Genomic DNA, 27,298 nt, shown 5'->3' on the forward strand with positions numbered 1-27,298 from the left:
ACTGCCCTTCACCACATTATATGCTTTTCTTTTGCTTTTATGCTGACCCTGACTTCTCTTGTCAGCCATGGTTTCCTCATCCTCCCTTTTGTATGTTCTTTTTCTTGGGATTAATTTTTGCTGTTCTCCCGAATTACTCCCAGAAACTCCTGCCATTTCTCTTCCACTGTCTTTCCTGGTAAGCCCCTCTCCCAGTCAATTCTACCCAACGCCTCCCTCAGGCCTCTGTTGATTCCTTTATTCAACTGTAATGCTGTTGCATCTGATTCTATCTTCTCCCTCTCAAATTGCAGAGTAAATTCAATTATGTTATGATCACTGCCTCCTCAGGGTTCCTTCATCTTAAGCTCCCTTATCAAGTCTGCTTCTTTGCACAACACTAAATCCAGTATTGCATGTTCCCTAATGGGCTCCACCACAAGCTGCTCCAAAAAGACATCTCATAGACATTCCACAAACTCTTTTCCTTGTGATCCACTACCAACTGGATTTCCCAGTCCACCTGCATATTGAAATTCCCCATGATCACTGTAACCTTGCCTTACTTACACATCTTTTCTGTCTCCTGGTGTATCTTGTGCCCCAAATCCTGACTGATATTTGGATGCCTGTACACAACTCCTATTATGTTTTTTTCACCTTTGTGGTGAGTGAGAAAGTCATTCTCAAACTGCTGCACCAGACCAGATAAACATCCTCAGAGCATCACAGATTTCAATCCATTAAATAAAAGCTTAAAAGGAGTGCAGCTACATGCTTATAAATTATGAGGCTGTGCTCTCTATTAGCATAGTTCATATGAGAATGGCAATTAATTCATCAAGGTTGTTAAGTATATGTGCAGTTTCATAATTGTGTGCATCATTGGGAAAATAAAGATCTTTTTTATTCCTATGGAAAGATTATTCAGCTACAATTTTTTGCAGCAGAATATTATTTTTATGTAGCTATTGATTTATGTGCAGTTATTCCATGACAGATTCTAAATCTGCTGAACTATTTCATGAGTTGTTCTGCAAGAAAGAGTGAAAATTTTTATTAGATGTAGTTTCAATTAAGGGCTTGTTCTGCTGAAGAATAGGCTTGCCTTAGCTTTTGTTATACCAAATGGTATTTAGTAGGATATTTACTACAGTCCTATTTATTTAATTCCACTAAACGAGTTGGTTAGTTTTCTCATTTGATTATGCCTGAAAAATAGGTGTTCAGTGAGTATCACTGAAGAGGGGGAAGAGGGGGGAAATATGTTGGGTATAGTCTGTACTGTCGATTCATTTGCAAGGGTTGAAACTGTTTCATAAATATTGCATATACAAAATTGGCAAAGATTTTAGGTAATTGATTACACTGGTGAGGAGATAGCCAGTTCCAAAACCATAGCATCTGTTCAAAGAACACCCTTGCTGAAATATAGGACAGAAATACAAACTCTGTGGTATTGTATCACTCTAATCACCACTGACTGAGATTAACTACTCAGTATGAACAAAATTGCAAGACCTTATCATTGCTTCTAGTCAGCTTAGTTGCGCAGACTGACTGACCAGCTGCCTGTTGGTTAGAAACCGGCTTTAAGAGGTCAGGTCAAAGATCGACACAGCCGTCAGTGAAGTCTGCAGTGTAGACTGTTTGACCACTAAGCCTGAAGAGTTTTATTATTGGACTAAAGTGAGTGCACAGAAAACATTAACATGCACTGGACTTCCTTCTTAATTAGAACAATGTTGAAGTGTTTTACACTTAACTCTATTTTAGCACTTTTCATTCTATAAATGTCAGTTGCATTGTTCCCTCAGGTGCTCATGTGCAGATGGCTTTGAAGGTGAAGAGTGCACTATAAATATTGATGACTGTGAGGACAATGATTGTGAGAATAATTCCACCTGCATTGATGGAATCAATAACTACACTTGCCTCTGTCCACCTGAATATACAGGTAAGGGAAGTAGGAGGTAGTGGCAAAGTGTTTTGCCAAAACAAACAATAAATGCAGATTAGAGTAACTGTAGAATCTCCTTGAAGTGTGAAAAGCACAATAAGACACTTGCTTGAATTTTTCTTTCACTGTTCAATAGTAAATTATGTTCAAGATGAACCAACATTTTCCATGTTTAAAATGTGGATTACATGGTGAGCAATAAGAAGTCATTGAATGGCTTATTTTTTTCTATTCTCTCCTCACATTTTTGCTCCCCTTACCTTTTCTTTCCTAAAGGCACTGACCCATGCTGGGATATGGTTCCACAAGCTGTGGCAACCCTCCAGTAATTCAACCATTGGATATTCTTCATGTGAGGCCAGTTGTAACATCTTTGTCTATCATCACTCTACCTGGGATCAGCCAATTTAACCTAGACCAGCGATTTAACTTAGCAAATTCCTAGACAATGTAACACACTTAAAATACACAATGGAACATGTGTGTATGCCAGAAAATTATGTATTTGTTTGTCAAAGCACACAAATGCGGTAAAGCTTACATCTAAAATTATTGTTTGCAATGCTAACATGTGTGAATGTAAAATCTTAGTTTTTGAATAATAGACAAAGTGCTCAGATCCTCATATTGCAAACATCAATTTCTAAATTTTAATTTGAGAAGTATTGAGTTATTTGACAGAAGATTAAACTTGAAGATAGTAATTTCTTATTGTGTGGTATTTTCTTTTCAATGTTCTTGAAAATCTATTGTAACCCATGTTCTAGTTCCTTCTCCATCTGTATACTGCCTGCTCTGTGGACTGAAAAGGAACTTTTAAAAACTGCCACATTCTAACAAGCAGTAGTTTGAGAAAGAAATGTTCCAGTTTAGACCACTGCTTTAAAGCTGCAATGTAAGATTGTTTTTAACATGACTTTATAGAGCTAGAGCCATTTGGCGACTGAGAGACAAATGTCTGGATGGTTTCTACTACTGAAGATGCACGGAATGAAATTATCTAATAAACTAAAGTGGATGATGCCAGCAAATTACTCTGAGGTAGTTGTGTCACATGCAGTAAGCACAAACAAAAATCGAGGAACAAAGACTTTAGTGTCAGAACTCTATGTTACTTTGTTCTTTTGTGCATTCTCTTTGGAATGCCGTGATCCAGTTTCTGACAAGAAACCTACTGGAGATTTATGGTAAATTGAGAGGCAATAGAGCTGAAGGTATGCTGATATAAAATGCTGGCTGTTTCATTTCACAGTATAGCATCCCCAAAGTTATGTTTAGTGATGGAATTGTTCAGATTTGCTCTGGACTCAGGTGTTTTAAGTCAGGATTTCAGTTTTCACTTCTAATCTGGAATATTAAAACTGTTTTATTGCTTAAAATGCACCAAACAGTAAATTGGAAGTGAGAAGTGTTGTGATGTATTGTTAAAACAACCTTTTTCTACATGAGCAATTATGTTGGTTTCAGATTTGTCTTAAATATTCATTCATGCAAACTGTAGCTACTGCAGTTACTGTAAATCTCTGATGCAAATACAACAAAAATCAAAGTTTTTACACAAATGCTTTATTAAAAGGCAGTACCTAACAGTGGATTCTCCTGAGATTACAACTGCTTTTACTCATGATTTGCTTTGCACTGGTCCCAGTCTCTGGTTCAGAATTTTCAACAGTCTCTTGGGGCATTTTTTCAAAAGAAGGAGAAGAAATAGAAATAGGCCTGAATACAAAAGAAAACTGTTGAGGTCCGGCCTTCTCCCTACTTTTTCTGAGCCTTGTGGTAAAATCTGTTGCCAGCCTAAGTAAGTGCACTTAATATAGAGGGGATCACGGAGGAAAACTCTTTGTGTACGATTTGATTGTATAACCCTCTAAACCAAAGAGGCAGCAGAACACACAGCAGGCATGCACACACAATATATATATAAGATCCCTGGGATCATAGCCAGGGTCCCCAAATGTTAAGAGATCTACTGCAATGCTTTTTGACTTCTTATGAAAATGACTAATACTGGGACATTATCTAGGGACTCAGGAGTTCACATCCCTCAAACCTGGCATCTCACACTTAAATGTGCCAGTAGTGCCCAGATTATGGGAAAGGCAGTGACTGCTGACACCCACAACTGTGAATGTGTTAGTAGTCATGGCCTATGTAAATAAGGTTACCATTCCCTGACCCCACACACTTTGCACTTGTTGGTGTCAAAGGTCACTGGCAGCAATTTCCAATAATTATGATGGCATAACAACCCTGTGAACTTCTGGCAAACAACAATTTGGCAGCTTTCACATAATGTGGCTGGAGGACCCCTATTTCTTGCACTGCTCCAATCCATGGGGTAATGTTTTGTGTAAACTGGCATGTTTTGATTTAGCTTGCTATAATACATCTTGACTGATATTCATTTTGAATTTGTTACGTTATCATTCAAAGAATTTATTATGGTAGGCAAGATCGCTTTAGATGAAGCAAAATGTGTTTGGCTGTTGAGTATCCTATTTTCCTCTTGAATAATGTGCCACCCCAGACAAGAAACTCATCATGCAACAGGCAACCCTTTCCAATATTCCTGACCTTCTCCCCGCTAGCATTTTCAGGATGTTATGAGCAACCTAATTGGAACATCAGAAACGGATGCACTGAGCTAACCTCATGTCATCCATTGAAGCAACTCATTTGCACCACCTGGGAATATAGGCACCAGTGGCACTTCATGGTATCTGGTGAAATTTTGGTATAATGTTATTCAATTAAGAAGTGAGTCACTATATACAGTTAATACATTTATGTTGTTGTAGCAGTCAACAAGGAAAAGATATTTATCAAAGACCTCTTTGTGAATATCATGACCTTTTAAACAGACCACATGTAAAACATGATGTGCATTTCTTGGTTACTTATGATTACGAAGTCAGTTAGATCAGTCATGATCTTATTGAATGATGAAACAGCTTTGAAGAACTCAATAATCGACTCCAAATCCTATTTCTTGCATTGCTGCAATACATGGGGTAAATATTTGTGTAAACTGGCATGTTTTGATTTAGCTTGCTAGAATACATTTTATCTGGTATTCATTTTGAATTTCAGTTATGTTATCATTCAAAGTCAGAATTTATTATTCGCTATTGTTAAATGCTTTAGTAAAATCTGATGCTACAAGTTTAGTTTTCTAGCCACTGACTCCTTTATCCCTCCCGAGCTACTTTCTAAAGCTGAACCCTGCTGTCTGCAACTTCATCTTAATTTGCTCTGTGCTGAGCCTCCAACCCCATGTCATTACCTTTGCTACCTACTCCTACCTTTGTGATATTATCCATTTCATAATGCTTCAACTTAGCCTGGAACCTTTAGCCATGTATTTGTTAGCTTCAGACTTAACAATTACAGTGCTCTCTGAACGACTTCACAACTTCACTCTCACACCCACTGTAAACATCAGCTCATCTGAACTCTGCTTTTTGAATCCAAATTCACATCAAGTCCTGTTCATCCGTCACCCCTGTACCTTGCTGACTTATGTTGGATCCCACTCTAACAGTATCCTTTAATTTAAAAGTTTTTATTCTTGTGTATAATCTTTCTATGGCCTTGCCCTTTCCTTTCTAAGTTACCTTTCCCATGACTCCTGCCCTCTAATTCTGATTTCTCCCACATTATCCATTATCGTCACCCCATCACTGATGTCAGTACCTTCTGTTACTGAGGTTCTAATGTCTGCAATTCCCTGCCTGACTTTTCCATCTCTGTCGCTCTCTCCTCTTTCAAGTTTCTGTTTAAATCCTAACTTTTTGAAAATGATTTTGGTCTCCAGTTCTGGTACCTTTCAATAATTTATGAAGAATATAGTCTCTAACAATTCTTGTGAAGCACTTGAGTTTTTTTTTGTTAATTTCCTTAAAATGAGATGTTGGTGTTCAAGCCAGTAGATGAAAGCTGCATTCATTTTTGGTCACTTGGTAAAATGTTACTTTACAATGGAACATGGACATGATTTCACAGAAGGATTGAGTAGCATGCTGCTATTGATTACTGCTTGATAACCCTTCAGATTCATAGTATCACTGCTGCAAGTCACTGGTGACTAGCTTGAACCTGTTCTGCATGTTTTGTCAACTCATTTTTGCAATAGTAGGGTTTTTGTCAGGAAATGAAGAAATGACCACTAATTGTGGAATTTCCTGACACGTGGTGAACACAAAATAGCATAGAAAACCAAAAGACCAGTGTTGGCCACTAATTAAACCAACTAGTTTTACTTACTGGACTGTTACCATGATTTACCCATGTAACTTGCTATCACAAATCTGAATGACTGGGTTTATTTAAATGTGTTGTTTTAGACATTGTCAGTGTATTTCTAAAATCTTTTTTAAATGAAGAATGATAGTAATGCTTTAGAAGTTGTATTCTATAAACCAGTCATTAAAGTAAGGAAGGGTATTGGGCAGTTGCACAGTCCAGTTTGTTACTGAGTAAATGAATGTCAGGAAAGTCTCAGGTTGGTTTCCTAGTCTGTCCTGAGTTATTCAATCTCAAACACATGGCAGTCATTTTTTAAGGGCTCACCTCAGTTCTGCTGAGCAAGGGAAAGGAAAAATCAGCTAAACCTCTTGCTTTAAATCTTAGAAAACTCTGCTGAAAAATGCATGTATGTGGATATCAGGGTACAATAGAATCAAGTTCAAATGCAATGGCCTCCACAGTCGAACATCCACCTGATATCCTTTGCTCAGGCATATACACGGGGAAAAGGTCAATTGGTCTTTGGACAGTCATCCCCATGGAGCCATATCCATGTAATAAAAAGTGCTATCAGGAAAGGAGGAGAGGAAATTGAAGGTGAGAAATGGATTTAAAGTGAAGAAACAAAACAGTTAACAAACTGTGTCATCGTCATTATTTCACCAGAATAGGTCCATTGTGATCCACAAGAATGTCTGTGACCCTGACAGAGCTGTAACTCTGATAAAAAGAGCGTAAGAAAATTAAAGAAGGCTAAGAAATCAAACAAAAAACTCAAAATATAAAGGGAGAAATGAAAGCCATAGATAAGCTGCTAAATAAAATAAATAAGCTGCTATTTTTCTGCTGCATTATATTGTTCCAGTGTATTGAAAAAGAATAAACTCAGAAAATCTCTTGTTTCTTCTATCTCTTGTCACTGCAAGCTGCTAATCTGAATGAGGTGGAAAAAGGTCAGTCGCAGTCTGTTTCTCCCCTTTTCTCTTTCCTACAAGCTCTTAGACTTGGATCTTTTTTTTCTTCCTGTCACCTGCTTGTTTTTTGGAAATGAGGTGCATGATTTCCACTCCCACTCCCTGACAATACTGTCATTTTCCCTTCTTATTTTGAAAGCATTATGGTGAGGTAGGAAAGCACATCAAGTCAAGCTACTCTTCTTCAGCAAATATTCAGCTAATAAAGATGACTGGAACTTATCCTCATGATGTGCTAAAAAGAAATCATCTAGTGTTTAAAAACGATATGACTTGTACAGAAGCATAATTGTGTTTTATCATTGTCTTGCTAGCCCAGATTCAACTAGCTCTATCTTCAGTAAACATATATTGCATCAGTCAAAAAGATGAATATGATTCAATTGCAATATATCTGCTGCATTGACATGTGGTATTTTGTTACGGAATAGCCAATTTCATTCCTTATGTCATACTTGTAAGAAGTGGTGCTGCTTAATGGAGCCTGTCTGTGGCTTCATCCTGTGTCATTTACTGATCATTTAGTGTCAATTATTACCTCACCTCTGGCAAAATAAACTGTATTCAAGCAAGATAAATAATGCAATGATCAAACATTCACCAGGAACTAGACAGGATTACAGCATATAACACATTAGTCATCCAGACAAAAATAAAGAATGGATAAGATATATGATATAATTACAACATCCATATAAGGAATGAAGTAAGATGGCAATAAGAAGTATAAAATGTGTCTCCAATGTAAACAGCTAAAATATACATGATGCCCTTAATGTTCATTAATGTGGAGCTGACTCAAATCAGTCAATAAATATCTTTGCAGTTTATGTGACACAACAGCATTGTAGAAATCATAATCTGTGCAATAATAAAATCAAAACTGAACTAAGTATAGTCCTTTTGCATTGACTCCTGAAAATAAACAGGCCAAGTAGTTTAAAGAACAAACTGTACTTTCAAACAGGTAGATTGGGATCATGTTTTTCTTTTGATGCACACGCATGCTAAAAACATATTGATCCTGCCCTCAATATGCCCACTTGCTCCATTTTCAAGTAAACTAATGCTTCTGGTAAGAGCTGTGCTTCTTATGTTCAGCACATTGCCTGTCTTCAATCTGATGCATAAATAGGGATGTGCATAGGTCAGATTCCATTTCAAAGGCAGTTTTCAGTAACTACATACAGATTAATTTTGAGTAAGATGTACTTAAATGTAAAGTCTAGAAAGTATTTAAATAATTTGTGCTTTATCAGTACATGGTTTCAATTATATTTAAAATTTAATGGCAGATGTTATCTTTGAGAATAGTAGTTTTACATTGCATGATGTTGTTTGAACATTGCAGTAAGCTGCACCTGATGGATTGTCGTCACCTGCATGACTCTTGCTGTTGTTTTCCATAGTTGCATGCAGAGATGTTTTTCACGAGGCAAAACAGTTGCACTGGAGCTAAACATTTTTATAACAACAGTATCTTCATCTTCTCTTTTCTGATCAATTAATATTTTTTTAAAGTAATGTTTTTGTGTTAATCAAAATTATATGGGTTACTAGTGTATGGAGATTGAGCCCCGCCACAAAAGATGCCTTAACCTCAACTCTGAAGACCCACTTTCAGTGGACCAGAATGAACTTCTGTGTTTGCTTCTAGCTGATCATTTCTCCAATATCATGTTTCCATTTCCCTCCAATTAGTCTCCAGAAATCTATTGATTCCTGATTTGAAGCTGCTCAATGATTGAGCTTCCACAGACTTCTGAACTAGATACTTCCAAAGATTCACCACTCTCTAAGTGAAAAGAAATCCTTCTCATCTGACTCTTAGCTGGTCTGCCTGTTGTTCTGAGATAATGCTCATAGTTCTAGAATCACCAATCAGGAGAAACATCCCCTTTAAATCCACTCTGTCATGCCCTGTATAAATTTTGTAAATTACAGTGAGATCACCTCACATTATTCTGGACAGAAGAGAATATAAACTCAATGTTCTCAATCTCTCCTCATAAGACAATCCCATCATCCCATCTGATAAATCTCAGCTGCAGTCCTTTGGCAAGAACAATCTTCCTTAGGTAGGGAGACCAAATTTTTTACGTTATATTCTATCTACCATATTCTAGCACCTTCGTTTTGGGTCTCTGAGTCTTCCTGGTATCTCCCCACATAATTTAAGTTCCTATTCAGTTTGGTGCCATCAACAAATTCCAAAATATTTAATGTCTAAATTATTTGTTATAGATGGTGAACAGTTATATACTTAGCATTGACCATTCCAATGCCCCACTAATAAAAATCTGCCATTGTGAGAATTAATGGCCGATTTATTCTGACATAAATAGAAGCAAAATACTGCAGAAGCTGGAAATCTGCAACAAACAAAGAATGCTGCAGACACTCATCAGGTTTGGCGGTGTCTATAGAGAGACAGATTTGATATTTTGAGCCTAGCATGACTTCTTCACAACTAAAAACAAATGTTGAAAAATGGTTTATTTTATACTTTTGACAGCTTTGGAGGTGGAGTGAAGGGAACAGATGGTGCAGAAACAAAGGGATTGTTAATAGTGGTGAAGGACAAAGAGAGGTGTGAAATGGCTGTAAATTAAGGGAGAGAATGTGTCCTCTCTACTGAGAGTAAATTAAACAAGACAAAGAAATTTAGCTGATAGGAACAGCAGTAGGCCACCATTCGTTACGGCAATAGCCGATCATCCAACTCAACACCCTGACCCAATTCTCTCCCCATATCCCTTAATCCCTTTAACCCTAAGAACTACATCTAACTCCTTTTTGAAAACACATAATGTTTTGGCCTCAACCACACTTTGTGGCAGAGAATGCCACAGGCTCACCACTCTCTGGTGAACAAATTTCTCCTCATCTCAGTTTTAAATGGCTTAGCCCGTACCCTTAGAGTGTGACCCCTGGTTCTTGACTCCCTGGTCTTTGGGAACATCCTTCCTGCATTTACCCTGATGGACCTGTTGGAATTTTATAGGTTCCATGCAATTATAGGTTCCATAGTTTTAAAGGTTCCATGCAATTCCCCTTCATTCTTCTAAACTCTAGTGAATATAGTCTTTAACTGAACTGTGAGAATATAGTCTCACAATGTGCATCAGTTCTACTATCCTGGAATCAGGCTGGTAAAACTTGTTTTACTCCCTACATAACCAGAACATTCTTCCACAGATAAAGTGACCATAACTGCACACAATGCTCCAGGTGTGGTCTCACCAGGGCACTGTCTGTTTGCAGCAAGGCATCTTTGCTCCTGTATTCAAATCCTCTTGGTATGGAGACCAACGTACTGTTTGCCTTCTTCACCGCTTGCATGCATAACTTTCAGTGACTGTTGTGCAAGCACACCCAGGGCTCATTGCACCTTCCCAATCTATTGCCATTCAGAAAATAGTCTGCCTTCCTGTTTTTGCTACCAAAGTGAATAACCTCACATTTATCCATATTATACTTCATCTGCTGTACACTTTCTCACTCACTCAACTTGTCAAAATCACATTAAAGCATTCCTGCATCCTCCTCAAAGTCTCACCCTCCCACTCTGCTTTATGTCATCATGCAACCTTGGGGCGATTACATTTAGTTCCCTCATCCATATCATTGATGTGTATTTGTGAAGAGCTGGGGGCTCATGCATTGTTTCCTGTAGTAGCCCACTAGTTGCTACCTGCTACATTGAAAAATACTGATTTATTTATGCCTTCTGTTTCCTGTCTGCCAGCCAGTTGTCTACCCAGTGGGCAGCACGGTGGCTCAGTGGTTAGCACTGCTGCCTCACAGTACCAGGATCCCAGGTTCGATTCCGGCCTTGGGCAACTGTCTTTGTGGAGTTTGCACATTCTCCCCGTGTCTGTGTGGGTTTCCTCCCACATTCCAAAGATGTGCAGGTCAGGTGAACTGGCGATGCTAAATTGTCGATAGTTGTTCGGAGCATTAGTTAGAGGGGGTTGGGTTACTCAGCGGAGGGTCAATGTGGACTTGTTGGGCCGAAGGACACTGTAGGGAATTCAATCTAATCTAATCATATCAGTACACTACCCCCCCAAACCCATTTGTGTTAATTTTGCATGCTAATCTCTTGTGTGGAACTTTAGCCTCATGAAAATCCAAACAAACCGCATCTACTGCCCCCTTATTTACTCTACTAGTTACATCCTTGAAAAATTCTAGTTAATCTATGAAGCATGATTTCCATTTTGTAAATCCAAGGTGGAGAGGTGGGGAGAGCGAGAACGTAAAAAAAAATGAGACCAGACATCATGCATTCAGGTTGTGAAGTTATTTAATTCAATGTTCAGAGCTGGAGGTTGTAAAGTGCCTAAGATGATGATGAGGTGTTGTTCCTGCAGCTTGCATTGTATCACATTGGAATATTGTAGCATGACAGGAATGCTAGCATGAGAGCAAGGTGGTTTCTTAAAATGATGAGAAACTGAAAGGTCAGGGTGATTCCTACAGACAGAGTGGAAGTATTTCACAAAGTGGTCGCCCAGTCTGCATTTGGTCTCATCAATATAAAGGAGACTGCATTGTGAACAACAAAGACTAGATTGAAAGAAGTACAAGTGAAGTGTTTGGGGACTTGAAGGGTAGGAAGAAAGGAGGTAAATGGACAAGTGTTGCACGTTTGAAATTGTATGGGAAGCTGCTATGGTGGTTGGGGGTCTTTTGGGAATGGTGGCGGAGTTAACTGGAATGTCACAGAGGGAATGGTCCCTGAGGAATACTGGAAGGAAGAGATAATGTGTTTGGTGGTGGCATCACGCTGGAGGTGACAGGAACGGCAACAGATGATCCTTTGAATGCAGAGATTAGTGAGTTGGAAAGTGCAGAGAAAGGGAACCCTATTGACCTGGGAATAATGGGAGAGGGGTGAGGACAGAAGTGCAAGAAATAGGCAAGACACGGCTAAGGACCCTGTCAACCTCGGTTGAGGAAAAAAATCATGTCAGAGGTATCCTAGTGGAAGGTGTCATCATCAAAATAGGTGCAATGGGGCTGATGAAACTGAGAGAATAGAATGGAATCCTTGCAGAAAGCAGTGTGTGTTGTGGTATGGTAAAGAGGTATGAGAATCAGTGGGCTTATAATAGATATTGGTGAATAGCTTATCTTCAGAATTGAAATAGTGAAGTCAAGGAAGAGATGTCAAGAATCAGAAATGGGCCAGGTGAAGGTGAGGAAAGGATAGAAATTGGAAGCAAAACTGATTAATTTTCCAGTTCTGGATTATAGCAGCCGGGTTGCTAAAGAAATCATTAGTGTATCAGAGAAAGAGATGTGTGTGTGACCTGGGTAGGGCTGGAACAAGGAATATTCCACGTACCCCACAAAGAGACAAGTAGAATATTTATTCCAGTCTCTGGTTTCTCTCTACTAAATAACTTTCAATCTGTGCTAATATATTGTCCCTAAAACCATGCGCACTATTTTATTTACTAACTTGCCATTTGTGGCATTAGCAAAACACATCTGAAAAATCAAATGCACCATATCGGTTGGTTTTTTTTTCCCAAACATCCTCAGAAAACTCCAGCAACACCAAAAAAAACGTATAAGTTTGTCATTCATAAATTCATGTTGATTCTGCCCAACTTTGCAATTAGTTTCTACATCCTGTATAATGGTAAACACAAGAAGGATGTTCCCAATGACCACAAAATCAAGAACGAGAGGTTAGTCTCAATATACAGGGAAGTCTTTTAGGAGTGAGATGAGAAAATATTTCTTTACCCAGAGATTTGTGAATTCTCTCCTATAGAAAGCAGTTGAGACTAAAACATTGAATGTTTTCAAGAAGGAATTAGATTTAGTTCTTAGGTCTAAAGGAGTCAAAGGATATGGGGAGAACTGGATACTGAGTTGAATGTTCAACCATGATCATACTGACTGGCAGAGCAGTTTTGAGGTGCTGTATGGGTTCCTCCTGCTCCTATTTGCTGTGGTATATAACAGATTCTAATGTTTTCCAAACTCCTGATGTCAAGCTAAGAGCTCTGTAATACTCCAGCATCATGGACAGTTTGTGTTTGAGAATGCTCCAACTAATTTCACTTAAGATTTTTCTTGTCAGTAGACAGAGAGAAATGGAGGAATCAAAACATGATTATCTGCCTGATGTGAGTGGCCTTGTTCCATCAACTTAGCAGCAATAAAAAATGTTTGGAGGACAGTGAGGCAAAAAAATCTATCATATAAATCTACAGGATATTATTCTCGATTGTGAAGTCTGCTTCTAATGGTAGTGCAGAAACAGAAATCTTGTATTGGCAACAACAGGTGAAATAATCACTGTGGATTTGTCTGAAAATTCATGTGCTTAGGGCGTGACTAAATCTGAAGGGGAACCTTTTTTGTGAATAATTTTGTTTCAGAATGTGAACAAAATGGGTTTCCCATTTATGCACAGGCCGATTTGCTTCTAAAATTATCACCAAGAGAACTTTTATTTTTTGGCATTCCAATTTTAAAACAGATCCACACCACCGAGCATTAGCAATGCAGCCAACGAGGCACTCCCCTACCTCAAAGCTACATTTTTAACTTTAGGTGATATTTTACTCATATTCACATATAGAAAAAGCATTTTAAATTGTGTGTACTTACTGCTTACATGAAGAATGCATCAACTTATGCTGATGATAAGCCTTAGCATGGGTGGGTACAGACTAGAAATTCTTCAAATGCCAGTGTTTCATCTGTGAATTATTTCCTGCATCTTATTGGCATGATTAAGAGCATGCTATGTTACAGATGTTGGTATAATATACTTGCATGAAGGTAGAAATGTATGTTGCACCAGTCTGAATGTGTCTCTCACAGGAATAAGGCTCTTTGATATCTGAAAGTAAGATCAGGACCCAAAAAATTCGCAAACAGCAATCTTGAAAATTAAGACCGGATCATTGCCCCACTGGACTATGCAAGGTTGTGGAGAGGTCACCTAATTATATATCTTGGCAGTTGGCTGTACCATTCGACACATGTCTAAAGCTCCTGCCTGAAAGGGAAAACTACAAATTGTAATGTTGGGGTCTAGGTCCTGTCCAGGAGGTATAAAAGTAGTAGGTTGCTTCATGGTACAATTACTACATTTAAAAGGCATCTGGATGGGTACATGAATAGGAAGGACTTACAGGGATATGGGCCAAATGCTGGCAAATGGGACTAGATTAATTTAGGATACTTGGTCAGCATGGATGAGTTGGACTGAAGAATCTTATTCTGGGCTGTACAACTTGATGACTCTATGATTCTCCACTATTTCTTATGTTTGCTGGAGTGGATCCTAGGAAGAGAACTGCTTTAAGGAAATGTTGAATGTATCAATTTGTTTCCAGCATATACTATCAAGTGAGTCCACTTCCACTTTAGAAGTGGTTGATGTTCCATGTGCATCTTGTCAGTGATAAACAAGACCTCATTTGATAATTGAGTGGCTAGGAATACCTGATGCATGTGATCCCTGGCTTTGCCTCTGGCTTTGTAAGGGACAGATGTTGGTTTTATTATTATTAAACTCACTGCAGCTCTAGTTAATGTCAGGACCTGAGGTATTTATGTCTCAATCTACTTGTGACCCATGTAGTGCACTCTTTCATGAGTTACGATGGGAGTAAACTAGAACAACTATGGATTTTTGGTTTCCAGCACTTTTCTGTGCTCAAAATGTAGATGATTTGATCTGATCAATGCTATATTTCTCTGCACCACTGAATTCATTATCTGCTTCAAGTCATCCCAGAGGTTAGATTTAACTAAAGCAGATACATCATGATCATCCTTATGTCTAGCTGGTGCATTAATACAAGTCATCAGTAATACCACCCACAACATAATTTCTAGTCCCACACAAGGATTCACACCTTCTGTATGTGAGACTGACATTTCATGCAATTAATGCTAAATTATAGCTGGTTTCTGTCAACTATTGTCACTGAAAGGTTACGTTTATAAATTCATCTCTCTTTGAACTCTTAGAACTCTCTGATACTATTCTAACAGTTTGAATTTGATCGGATAGTGAGCCCCACGCTGAATTAACAATGGTCTCGCCCACTGCACCACCACCTGGCCACAAGAATTTAGCATGTTTTATATGAACCAGTAGCCATAATAAGTGCATTCATTTATCACCATGTATCAGACTGTGCATGTGTCAGGGGATGGTTGATGAGTTCTTCAGTTCTTGTGCTATTATGTTTTGTGTTTTTATGATTTACCATGATACATTTTAAGTGCTTATTAATGGCTTGAATAGAATAATCCTCATAATTTTGTAGATCATCTGAACATGACCTGATTCAATCTAATGTGGATTTCACATGCAACATTAAATAAGGTGCTATGAGATAAGTTTGGAAGAGTTTGAGAGACTTTCTATAGAAAGACAGTTCAGTAACGTAAGATCATAATTTGTACATAGAGTATGGTGGAGGTCAAGGAAAGATAATAGATATGTTGATCAAACTGAATCATTAGTTTCATGATAAATTCAACCATTTACTGTGAAAACCAACAAAATAACGTGAATTCTTAAAATACTTTAACTTGTATGGTTTCTCTTCATTAAATATTGTATTTATTAACCATTCAAATTTAACGATGCAAAGAAATTTAACTCTAATAGAAAATAAACATATTTAGCAGCCCAAGATTGTGTTGTGCCTCAGTCCCATCAATGGAGTGTACAGATATTTTCTGCTTTAGGTGTAGTGTATCATTTTCACATGATTGAATAACACAGTGCTTTCAGGGATCACCTAGGGAAGATCAACAAAGAAAAACATTCACTATTTATCTCTGTGTAATGAAACCATTCATCAAGTTAACTCCATCAGCAGCTTTTAAGAATGATGGAGAACTTTGAAGCATTTCTTTCTCTCAAGATTTAGAGTTCACAGTTTCCAAGCAGTAATTCAGATCCCACCTCTATTATTTTATCACTCGGTTCAAGTCTCATTGCTGCAACAGGGGATAAACCTGTAGTCTTTTCTTATTCTGTCATAGGTGAGCTATGTGAAGAGAAACTGGACTTCTGTGCCCCGGAGCTGAACGCTTGTCAGCACGACTCCAAATGTATCATGACTCTCAAGGGATTCAAGTACGTGCAATGCTTATTTGCTGGATGAGTGATCTGTCATTTTCTGGTCACCGTGTATTTCTTCTGTTAACTTGGGTATAAATGAAGAATTTTGAAATTGCGCAATTACATATTTCAAATGAAATGGAGAGAGAGAGAGTGAGATAGAGAGACAATTTGGGATGGAAATTTACCTGAAGCATTTTCACTGATAACCGCACAGAAACTGATGAATACTCAGACTCCTGGTCTACTTATTGTAAACCAGTTTTGGAATGGAAATCGAAGGCAGGCATCCGGTCCCTATTCTGAATTTGTTCCATGGTAACTTTTCCATTGTTACAGGATGTTTTAAGTACAGAAAAAGGGCTCAGTGCATAACAATTTCCACTCTGAGATCCTGAATTTTAAAATAATAAATTTGTGAAGCCTTACTCCATGGAGTAACTTTTATAAGTACATGGAATTTTACAGATCAGAAACAGCTATCTGTTTCATACCAATATCGTACCAATTCTTCACATCATTCGGCTCCTATCATCTCATCCTATCCATATATCATTCTACTCCTTTCTCCCTCAGTTAAGAAATTTTTTTCTTATATGTATTTGTGCTATTGTCCCTCAAGTAATTTATATTATAGGGAGTTGGTCACTACTCTCTGAGTGAAGAAGTTTCCTTTAAATTTCTTGTTGAATTTATTACAAATCATCTTTGTATTTGTGGCCACCTCTAAAAATGGAAACATGGGGCTGGATTTAACGTAGTCCATCATGGTGGCAAACATGGTGGCCAGGCTCTCTTCATTGTGGGAGAGTTCTTCGGTTTCCCATCAGCAGCAAACCTTCCCCAAATAAACAGAAGGCAGGAGAGGTTGAGGCAGTGTTCCTGGTGATCAGCAGCAAGATGTCAGTTAGTATTAGTAATGAGCCAATTGACTCCCATTATCCTTGAGCTCACCACAATGTACTGGCAGTTCAGGGATTACATGTGTGCTGCACTGCTTTCCTGTGCCCTCAGATGGCTGCCTATTCTGTTGGGTTTGCCAGCTATCTCCTGGGGTAGGCTGGGATCAGGCATTCTATGCTGAAAAACACTAATTAGAACATAGAACATAGCACAGGAATGGGCCCCTCAGCTCACATTGTGCCAAACATGACACCAAATGAAATTAATCCCTTGTGCCTGCCCTGGGGTTTATATCCCTCCATTCCTTGCATATTCATGTGCTTAAATGCCCCTATCATATCTGCTTTCACCACAACCCCTGGCAGCACAATCCAGAATCTTAACTCTCCCTGTGTAAAATGAACTTGCCCCTCACATCTCCTTTCAACTTTCTCCCTTTCTCCCTGAAATGCATGCCTGCCCAGTATTAGACATTTCAACTCTGGAGAATAAAGATTCTGATCGTCAACCCTATCTATCCATCTCATAATTTTACAGACTTCAACCAAGTCTCCCCTCAGCCTCAGTCACTCCAGAGAAAACAATTCAAGTTTTTCTAGACTCTCCTTATAGCTCATGCCCTTTAATCCAGGCAGCATCCTGGTAAACCTCTTCTGCACCCTCTCCAAAGCTTCCACATCCTTCTTGTAATGTGGCAACCAGAATTGAATGCAATATTCTACGTGTGGCCAAAACAAAGTCTTATAAAGTTGCAATGTGACATCCTGACTCCTGTATTCAATTCCCCGAACAATAAAGGCAGGCAGGCCATATGCCTTCTTTACCACCCCAGCTACTTATGTGGCTGTTTTCAGGGAGCTATGGACTTGAACCCCAAGATCCCTCTGTAGAGTCATAGTCATAGAGACATACAGCACAGATTCAGACCCTTCGGTCCAACCCGTCCATGCCGACCAGATATCCCAACCCAATCTCGTCCCACCTGCCAGCACCTGGCCCATATCCCTCCAAACCCTTCCTATTCATATACCCATCCAAATGCCTCTTAAATGTTGCAATTGTACCAGCCTCCACCACTTCCCCTGGAAGCTCATTCCATACACGTACCACCCTCTGCGTGAAAAAGTTGCCCCTTCGGTCTCTTTTATATCTTTCCCCTCTCACCCTAAACCTATGCCTTCTGGTTCTGAACTCCCCCACCCCAGGGGAAAAGACCTTGTCTATTTACCCTATCCATGCCCCTCATAATTTTATAAACCTCTATAAGGTCCCCCCTCAGCCTCTGATGCTCCAGGGAAAACAGACTTAGCCTATTCAACTTCTCCCTATAGCTAAAATCCTCCTGGCAAAATCCTTGTAAATCTTTTCTGAACTATTTCATGTTTCACAACATCTTTCCAATAGGAAGGAGACCAGAATTGCATGCAGTATTCCAACAGTGGCCTAACCAATGTCCTGTACAGCAGCAACTTGACCTCCCAACTCCTGTACTCAATACTCTGACCAATAAAGGAAAGCATACCAAGCGCCTTCTTCACTATCCTATCTACCTCTGACTCCACTTTCAAGGAGCTATGAACCTGCACTCCAAGGTCTCTTTGTTCAGCAACATTCCCTCGGACCTTACCATTTGTATAAATCCTGTTAAGATTTGCTTTCCCAAAGTGCAACACCTTGCACTTATCTAAATTAAACTCCATCTGCTACTCCTCAGCCCATTGGCCTATCTGATCAAGATTCCGCTATAATCTGAGGTAACCTTCTTCGCTATCCACTACACCTCCAATTTTGGTGTCACCTGCAAACTTACTAACTATACCTCTTAAGCTTACATCCAAATGATTTATATAAATGATGAGAAGTAGTGGACCCAACACTGATCCTTATGGCACTCCACTGGACACAGGCCTCCAATCTGAAAAACAACCCTCCACCACCACCTTCTGTCTCAGGATATTGCCATTAACTTTATACTTTTCCTTAACAAATGATCTCCCAAAGTGTAGCACCTCACACTTGCCCAGTTTAAATTCCATCTGTCAGTTCTCTGCTTATTTCAGCAATTGAACCATATCCCACTGTATCCTTTGATAACCTTCAATACTACCTGCAACTCCACTGATCTTTATATCATCTGCAAACTTACTAACCGATCCATCTACATTTTCCTCCAAGTCATTGATATATATCACAAACAGCAGAGGTCCTAGTATAGATTCTTGTGGAACACCACTAATCATGGACCTCCAGCCAGAAAATCACCCTTCCACCACTACCCTCTGCCATCTATGGGCAAGCCAATTCTGAATCCATGCAGCCAAGTCACCGTGGGTTCCATGCATCTTACTCTTCTCGATGAGCCTTATGTGAGGGACCTTGTGGTAAAATCCATGTCGAAAACATTCACTGCTCTACCCTTATCGATCATCTTTGTCACCTCCTCAAAAAATTCAGTTATTAGTAAAATATGACCTGCCCCACACAAAGCCATGCTGATTGACCCTAATTAGGCCATGCTTTTCCAAATGCGTGTAAATCCTACCCCTAAGAATTCTCTCCAGTAGCTTCCCAGCCACCGATCTGACATTTATCGTTTCCTGGATTATCCCTCTTTACCTCTTGAACAAAGGTAGTTACTTATCAGTCCTCCGGAACCTTTCCAGTGTCTAGTGAGGATACAAAGATCTTGGTTAAGGTCTCAGTAATCTCCTCTCTTGCCTCTCTCAAAAACCTGGGGTAGATACTATCAGGAGAAAGTGAGGTCTGCAGATGCTGGAGATCAGAGATGGAAATGTGTTGCTGGAAAAGCGCAGCAGGTCAGGCAGCATCTAGGGAACAGGAGAATCGACGTTTCGGGCATTAGCCCTTCTTCCTGAAGAAGGGCTAATGCCCGAAACGTCGATTCTCCTGTTCCCTAGATGCTGCCTGACCTGCTGCGCTTTTCCAGCAACACATTTCCATCTCTAGATACTATCAGGACCTGGGGACCTATCCACTTTAATGCTCTTGAAGAGACCCAACACTTCTTTCTTGATCTCAAAATGCACTAGCAGATTGGCATGGTCTACACAAACTTCACTATCCTCCATATCCTTCTCCCAGGTAAACACCAATGCAAAGTAGTCATTTAGGATCTCACCCACATCCTCTGCCTCCAAGCACAAGTTCCCTGCTTTGTCCTTGAGTGGTATTACCTTCTCCCTAGTTATCCTTTTATTTTTAATGTATTACTAGAATGCCTTGAGATTCTGTTTAACCCTACTTCCCAAAGTCATTTCATGGTGCTTCTTGCTCATATGATTCCCTGCTTGAGTTCTTTCCTGCTTACTTTATATTCCTCATGGGCCCTGTCTGATTTTAGCTTCCTAAATGTTATGTGTGCTTTTTTTTTATTTTTGACTAAATTCACAACCTTCCTCTTTATCCTAGGGTCCCTTACCTTGCCATCCTTGTCCTTCATCCTTACTGGAACATGCCGGTACTGAACTCTCACCAACAGGTCTTCAAACAACTCCCACATGTCAAATGTGGACTTGCCCAATAACAGCTCCTCCCAATTAACACTCCCTAGCACTTGCCTAATACTAATGTAATTTGTTCTCCCCAAGTTTAGTACCTCCTGACTTATCCTTATTCATCGCTATCTTAAAACTTAAGCTATTTGAATCAGCACCAGGATTTGACCAAGTGTGGCATCAAGGAGGCCGAACAAAACTGGAGTCAGTATTGATTAGGGGAAATCACTCCATTGATTGGAGTCATTCCTGACAGAAAGAATGATGGCTATGATTGTTGGAGGCTGTTCATCTCTGTCCAAGGACATCTGTGTGGGAGTTTCTCAGGATAGTATCCCAGGCCCCATCACCTTCAAATCTTCACCAATGACATTCTTTCCGATATAATGTCAGAAGTCGGCATGTTCGCCAATGTTTGTATACCGGTCAACACCATTTCCGACTCCTCAGACACTGAAGTAGCCCATGTTCAAATGCAACAAGATCTGGAAAATGTCCAGGCTTATGCTGACAATTGGCAAGTAAGATTCTTGCCACACAAATGCCGTTCAATGACCATTTCTATTAAGAGACCATTGCCCCCTCAAGTTCACTGCAATACCAGTGTTGAATCACCCACTGTGTACACTGTGGAAGTTGACAGAACCATTGACTGAACTGGACCAGCTAAACAAATACTGTGTCTTCAAGAATGGGTCAGAGACTAGAAATTCTGTGGCGAATAATTCACTTTCAAATCCTTGTCCACCATCTACGAGACAGAAGTCAGGAGAATGACAGAATAATCATTATTTGTCTGAATGGTTGCAGCTCCCTTGTTACACTGAAGAAGACACAGTGCAGGACAGAGCAGCCTACTTCAGTGCCGAGGCATAAACTATCTTCAGCATTTATTCCTTTCATCATTGATGCAGAATAAATGCAGTGCGTACAGTCTACCAGATGCACCGTGGTAACTCACAAGTCTCCATCAATATCGCCTCCAAATGCATGACCCCCTACCATCAAGAAGGACAGTAACAGCAGAAACATGAGAACACTACAATCTGCAAGTTCCCCTCCAAACCACACACCATCCTAACTTTGAACTATATTGCCATACATTCAGTGTCACTGGTTCAAAATCCTGGACCTTCCTTCCTAACACCATTGTTGGTGTCTCTTCAACTCAAGAACTGCAACAGTTCAAGTTGTTGACTCACCACCACCTTCTCCAGGCCAATTAGGCATGAAAAATAAATACTGACCAAGCCAGCAATGCCCACACCCTGTGAACAAATAAAACAAATATAGAGAGTCTTTTTTGCTCTGGTTTCATCCATATATATTTGGTACTTCTTCTGGTGTTTCTGTGTCATACTCCATTAAAAAAAATCAGGACATGGTGCAAAGCATTCTTAGTATGGTCTAATCAAATTTTTATTAAGGAATTTGTAAAATGAGGTTTGGAAGGGGTTAATGTTCATTCAGGTTGCATTGTTTCCAAACTATCCTGATGTTTCACATAATTGGTGAGTTGAATGGAGGAATCCTGCTGTAGATTTCAGAAAGGCTGTATGCATCTCCACCTACTCCCTAAGGTCCTTGACCAAATAAATGTAGTTTTATTTCTTGCTATCGTGCATAAACCTTTTCATTACCTAAGAACTCTGCCTCTTCTCAGAGACTCTGTAGTGGTGTACCCTGTAATGCTAATCACTAGATAAGCCTAAAACAAAGCAAACAGAAAGTTTGTTGGCAGCAAACTAATTCTCATGGCCCTGAGCCAGTATCATGCATTGCTAGACATGTAAAATACCAGATAATAACAGCAGTGGTTATCTGAGAAAATACCACGTAGTTGCAGCAATGCAGATCTGATCTCCACTATAAGGTGGGAAAACCCAGTAAGAAGTTCGGGATGCAGTCTTACAAAGAAACAGATTTAAAAAGCACGAATCACTGCAGAACAACCAATAATATGTTTTAAATCTCTATTGAAGATATAATTCACTAAAACAGAGTTAAAACTAATGGTGCAGAATTCACTTTATTTGGCAGAGTCTAGCAAGAACTTCAATTCAATTTAAAATAGCATTTGTGAATACAAGAATACAACATTTAAAAAAAACCTCACAACCCCAGAATCTCTGTACTCCGCAAAGGTATTAGTTTTACCCCTCTGCATCCCAACCTCTATAAGTTTCAGGCACGACGTGTCATTGAAGAGTTCTGAAGAAGGATCACTGGATCCGAAAAGTTAATTTTGTCTTCTCTCCACAGATGCTGCCAGACCTGCTGAGCTTTTCCTGCAATTTCTCAGGTTTTTTTTCAGACTTCCAGAATCTGCTGTTCTTTATTTTTCATTCTGAAGTTTTGTTGCACTGTTGATCAGGGAGGGACTCTCCAATAAACTTTAGTGCCTTTGCTTCCTTTCACTGTGGTTATGAAATGACTAAATATAAATGGGCATATTCGCCACAGTGCACATAATTATCGAAAACAGCAGTTGTATACTGCGATTTGGATATCATCCAGCTCTAAGCAGGTGCTGCTATAGCACTTCCTTTCTGCCTGCAGGTAGATAATAGTCATTGCACGCCTACACATGAAGCCTTGTTGTGCCACTGTATAAACTGTGCACACTGCCAACAGTATTACAAGGGTTCAATAACCGCCTGGGCCAGACTGTATTAAGTAGAAGAAAATGGGGACTGCAGATGCTGGAGAATCAGAGTCAAAAAGGATGGGGCTAGAAAAGCACAGCTGGTCTAAGTAGACCGTTAGCCTTCCAATGAAAAGAAACTTCCTTTTAAGCAAGAACAGTTTGATGTTGATATTGAATGAACAGAGTAGAGAACACCTTTTGCTGAGCTCCCGATAGTTGACGTATGAGAGTCTGACAAGACCTGAAACAGAAATTGCTGGAAAAACCCAGCATCTACGGGGAGAAAACACAGTTAACGTTTCGAGTCCGGTGATTTTCACTGGCAATTTGGGGTTTTTGTTTCAGATCTCCAGCATTCATAGTTCTTTATTTTATTTCTGATGAGACTTGAATCCTTTTCCAAAATATAAATACCAATAATATTTCCTCTGAAACTTTAGAAGACCAGGCTTTTCACAGTGGTGCTCAACTATAAGTATGAACAAATCGCATTGAAGGCATCAGGTTCTGTAATCCACATTTCTGATTACCCAGAGGCGTTTGGAAAGTAACCAACATTTCTCTGACAGCATCCAAGAAGAGGTTGATCAGGGACAACATCCTTTGCAAAGAAAGCACGATTTATGAAATACTTAACTGATGAGTATTTTATCTGACTTTTGGAGATTACTTTCTGTTTTACAGATGTGAGTGCACACCTGGATATGTCGGTGAACATTGTGACATTGACTATGACGACTGTCAGGAGAACAAGTGTAAAAACAATGCACAGTGCATCGATGCAGTGAATGGGTACACATGTATCTGTCCAGAAGGTTACAGGTGGGCCTTGTTGGGGGAGATATTTGGAATGTAAAGAGTTTTGCCAAAGCAGGGCACTCTGAGGAATACACTGATTCATAAAACCCTGTCAGTTGTGTTTCTCAAAAACTGGTTTAACTTATGACAGCAGTGTCAGCGTTTGTATATATTTGAAGCATGGAGGTAAAGTATGTGGTTGACTCACGGATGTGAGCTTTGATAGTGAAAGTACTGTATGACTGCAGAGGAAACAAGCTCACCACAAGTTTGTCATCAATGCCAAAGCTAGAATCAGAGAATGGCCACCCTCTTCAAATTGTTAGTATTGGTCAATATTGTAACAGGCCTTCCCACAAGGCATAGTGCAAGTCATCTGATACTAATATATCATTCCTGATGAAGGGCTCACGCCCTAAACATCAATTCTCCTGCTCCTCACATACTGCCTGACCTGCTGTGTTTTTCCAGCACCACCCTTTTAGACTCTGAATTCTATAGCATCTGCAGTCCTCACTTTCATAGAATCATAGAGAATCATAGAATCCCCACAGTGTGGAAACAGGCCCTTCAGTCCTACAAGTCCACACCAACCCTCTGAAGAGTATCCCACTCAGATCCATTCTCCTAGTCAATTACACTACATTTCCCATGACTAACAAACCTAATCTACACACCTCTGAACACTATGGGCAATTTAGCATGGCCAATTCACTTAACCTCCACACCTTTGGATTGTGGGAGGAAACCGGACCGCCCGGAGGAAACTCACGCAGACATGGGGAGAATGTGCAAACTCCACACAGATAGTTGCCCGAATCGAACCTGGGTCCCTGGCGTTGTGAGGCAGAAGTGCTAACCACTGAGCAACCGTGCCACCCCTTTCTCCTAATATATCACCAGAATGTTCAGCAGAACTAGAAAATTACCAGTTGATTTGCTGTGTTTTGGACATGGTAAATGGGAGAATAGAATCACAGTCCAGGCATAGGGAATCTTCAATCTCCTGGGCAATTCCTTTGGAGTCTGCTACATTGGGAATTGACAAAGTTAGAAATCACATGACACCAAGTTATAGTCCAACAAGTTTATTTGCTATCACAAGCTTTCAGAGTGGAACCCCTTCATCAGGTGTAGTGCCTGTAACCTGGTGTCATGTGATTTCTGACTTTGTCCACACCAGTCTGACACCAGCTCCTCCACAACACTGGGAGTTGTGTACGGTCCCGACATGCAACTCCCATCTCTATGGCAGAAACAACTATCTGGCCTTCAGAAAATCTGGGCCATAGAAAGAGGAGCTAGGCATCACATCAGGAAGCAAAACCTCAAAGGTTATAATCATTGGTTATTAATTAAGCTATGTCCAACTGACATGGGGCAAATTAGATTAGAGACTTGAATGTTTGGCTGAAAGATCGGTGTGGGAGAAGTGTGTTCTGGCTCAGAGGGTACTGGCACCGGTACTGGGGAAATTGGAATTCATACACATGGTCTCCATTGAATAGTGCTAAAGCTGATGTTTTGGTGAACCACATAATTAGAGAAGTAGAGAGATTTTAAACTGAATAGTGGGGGAAGAGATCAAACTTTGAAAAACGTGATAAATCAAAGAACAGGGAAGGCAAAAGAGAAAGGCTTTAATACCACAAAATGATAGTGATAGAAAGGGCTAAAGACTGCAGATTGAGTAGAAATCAACAGATGAGCCTGGAAATGTTACAGGAAAGAATAAAAAGATAAAACAGAAGATTCTCCATCTGAATCCACATAGCATTAAAACAAAAGAGATTAACTGAGCGTGTAAAAAGAAATAAGATCTGGTAAGCATTACAGACACATGGCTGTGTGACGACATGGATTGGTCACTGAGTATTGAAGGACGTAGCATATTTAGGAAGGACCAGAAGATATGAGAAGGTGGAGAGGTAGCTCTGCTGGTTAACAATGGTATGAGTACAATCATGAGAAATGAGGTTAAAAATCACACAACACCAGGTTATAGTGCAACAGGTTTATTTGGAAGCACTAGCTTTCGGAGCACTGCTCCTTCATCAGGTGGTTGTGGAGTAGAGATTGTAAGACACAGAATTTATCACAGAAGTTTACAATGTGATGCAACTGAAATGATATATTGAAAAAGACCTGGATTGTTTTTTAAGTCTCTCAGCTTTTAGAATGACCATGTTGGTTTCAGTTCTTTCAAATCTCAGATTCTTTTTTAAAGTTACATTCTCAAGTGAACTTTAACAATAGGTGCCATGTCAACTCAGATAATACATTGAAGGTGTTAGGTTAAAGTCTGGCTGTCTATGTCCCAATGTTCAGACTGATTCACAGCCTGTTCAGGCCTCTCATAGACTTATACCCCCTTACACTCACACACATATACATATACACACACTCTCTCACTCACACTCCCCCCTCACATTTACACAACCATGCACGCACACACATATATATGTGTAGGGTGAATTTGTACTTGTAGAATTACATTTTATTTTGCTCAAAAACTGCATGAGTCCATGTAAGATTCTGTAAATCCCTTTTTTAGAAATAGAATCAGTCTGAATATCGAAGCACTGACAGACTTTAACCTCACACCTTCATTGCATTATTTGGGCTGACATGGCACCTGTTGTTAAAGTTCACTTGAGAGTGTAACTTTTAAAAAAGTTCTGGGATTTACATATGAAAGAACTGAAACCAACATGCCCATTCTAAAAGATGAGAGACTTAACAAACATTGCAGGTCTTTTTCAATATATCATTTCAGTTGCATCACAATGTAAACTTTTGCTACAAATTCTGTGTCTTATGATCTTACACTCCACAACCACTTGATGAAGGAGCATCGCTCCGAAAGGTACTGTTTCCAAATAAACCTGTTGGACTATAACCTGGTGTTGCGTGATTTTTAACTATGTCCACCCCAATCCAACACGAGAATCTCCATATCATGAGAAATTAGTAAAGTTCAGGCAACTAGGATGTGAAATGGTTTGGGTAGCAATGACTAATGGTAAAGAAGTAGTTTACAGGTGCCTAATATGAACATGTGGTAGAAAAAAAGGAGGCAATGGGAGCTTATCAAAAAGGCACGGAATTGCCTTTTGTGATTCATGCACTGGGCAACACAGATCCCTCTGCAATTTTCCA

General features: G+C 39.5%; 1 protein-coding gene across 3 annotated transcripts in view; it reads left to right on the forward strand.

Annotated features, from left to right (window-relative positions):
• The window catches only part of slit2 (slit homolog 2 (Drosophila)), a 464,730-nt gene that overhangs the window by 409,109 nt on the left and 28,323 nt on the right, over positions 1-27,298 (forward strand). For all 3 annotated transcript variants that reach the window (XM_087986800.1, XM_087986798.1, XM_087986799.1), the window contains 3 exons: positions 1,797-1,936; positions 16,198-16,291; positions 24,026-24,163. In XM_087986800.1, coding sequence (XP_087842926.1) covers positions 1,797-1,936; positions 16,198-16,291; positions 24,026-24,163 — 372 coding nt within the window. The remainder of the gene's footprint in view (positions 1-1,796; positions 1,937-16,197; positions 16,292-24,025; positions 24,164-27,298) is intronic.

Source organism: Chiloscyllium plagiosum, unplaced genomic scaffold (assembly GCF_037043375.1).
Source record: "Chiloscyllium plagiosum isolate Xiang-an unplaced genomic scaffold, Cpla_swu_hap1 HiC_scaffold_1, whole genome shotgun sequence".
Classification (NCBI taxonomy): Eukaryota; Metazoa; Chordata; class Chondrichthyes; order Orectolobiformes; family Hemiscylliidae; genus Chiloscyllium; species Chiloscyllium plagiosum.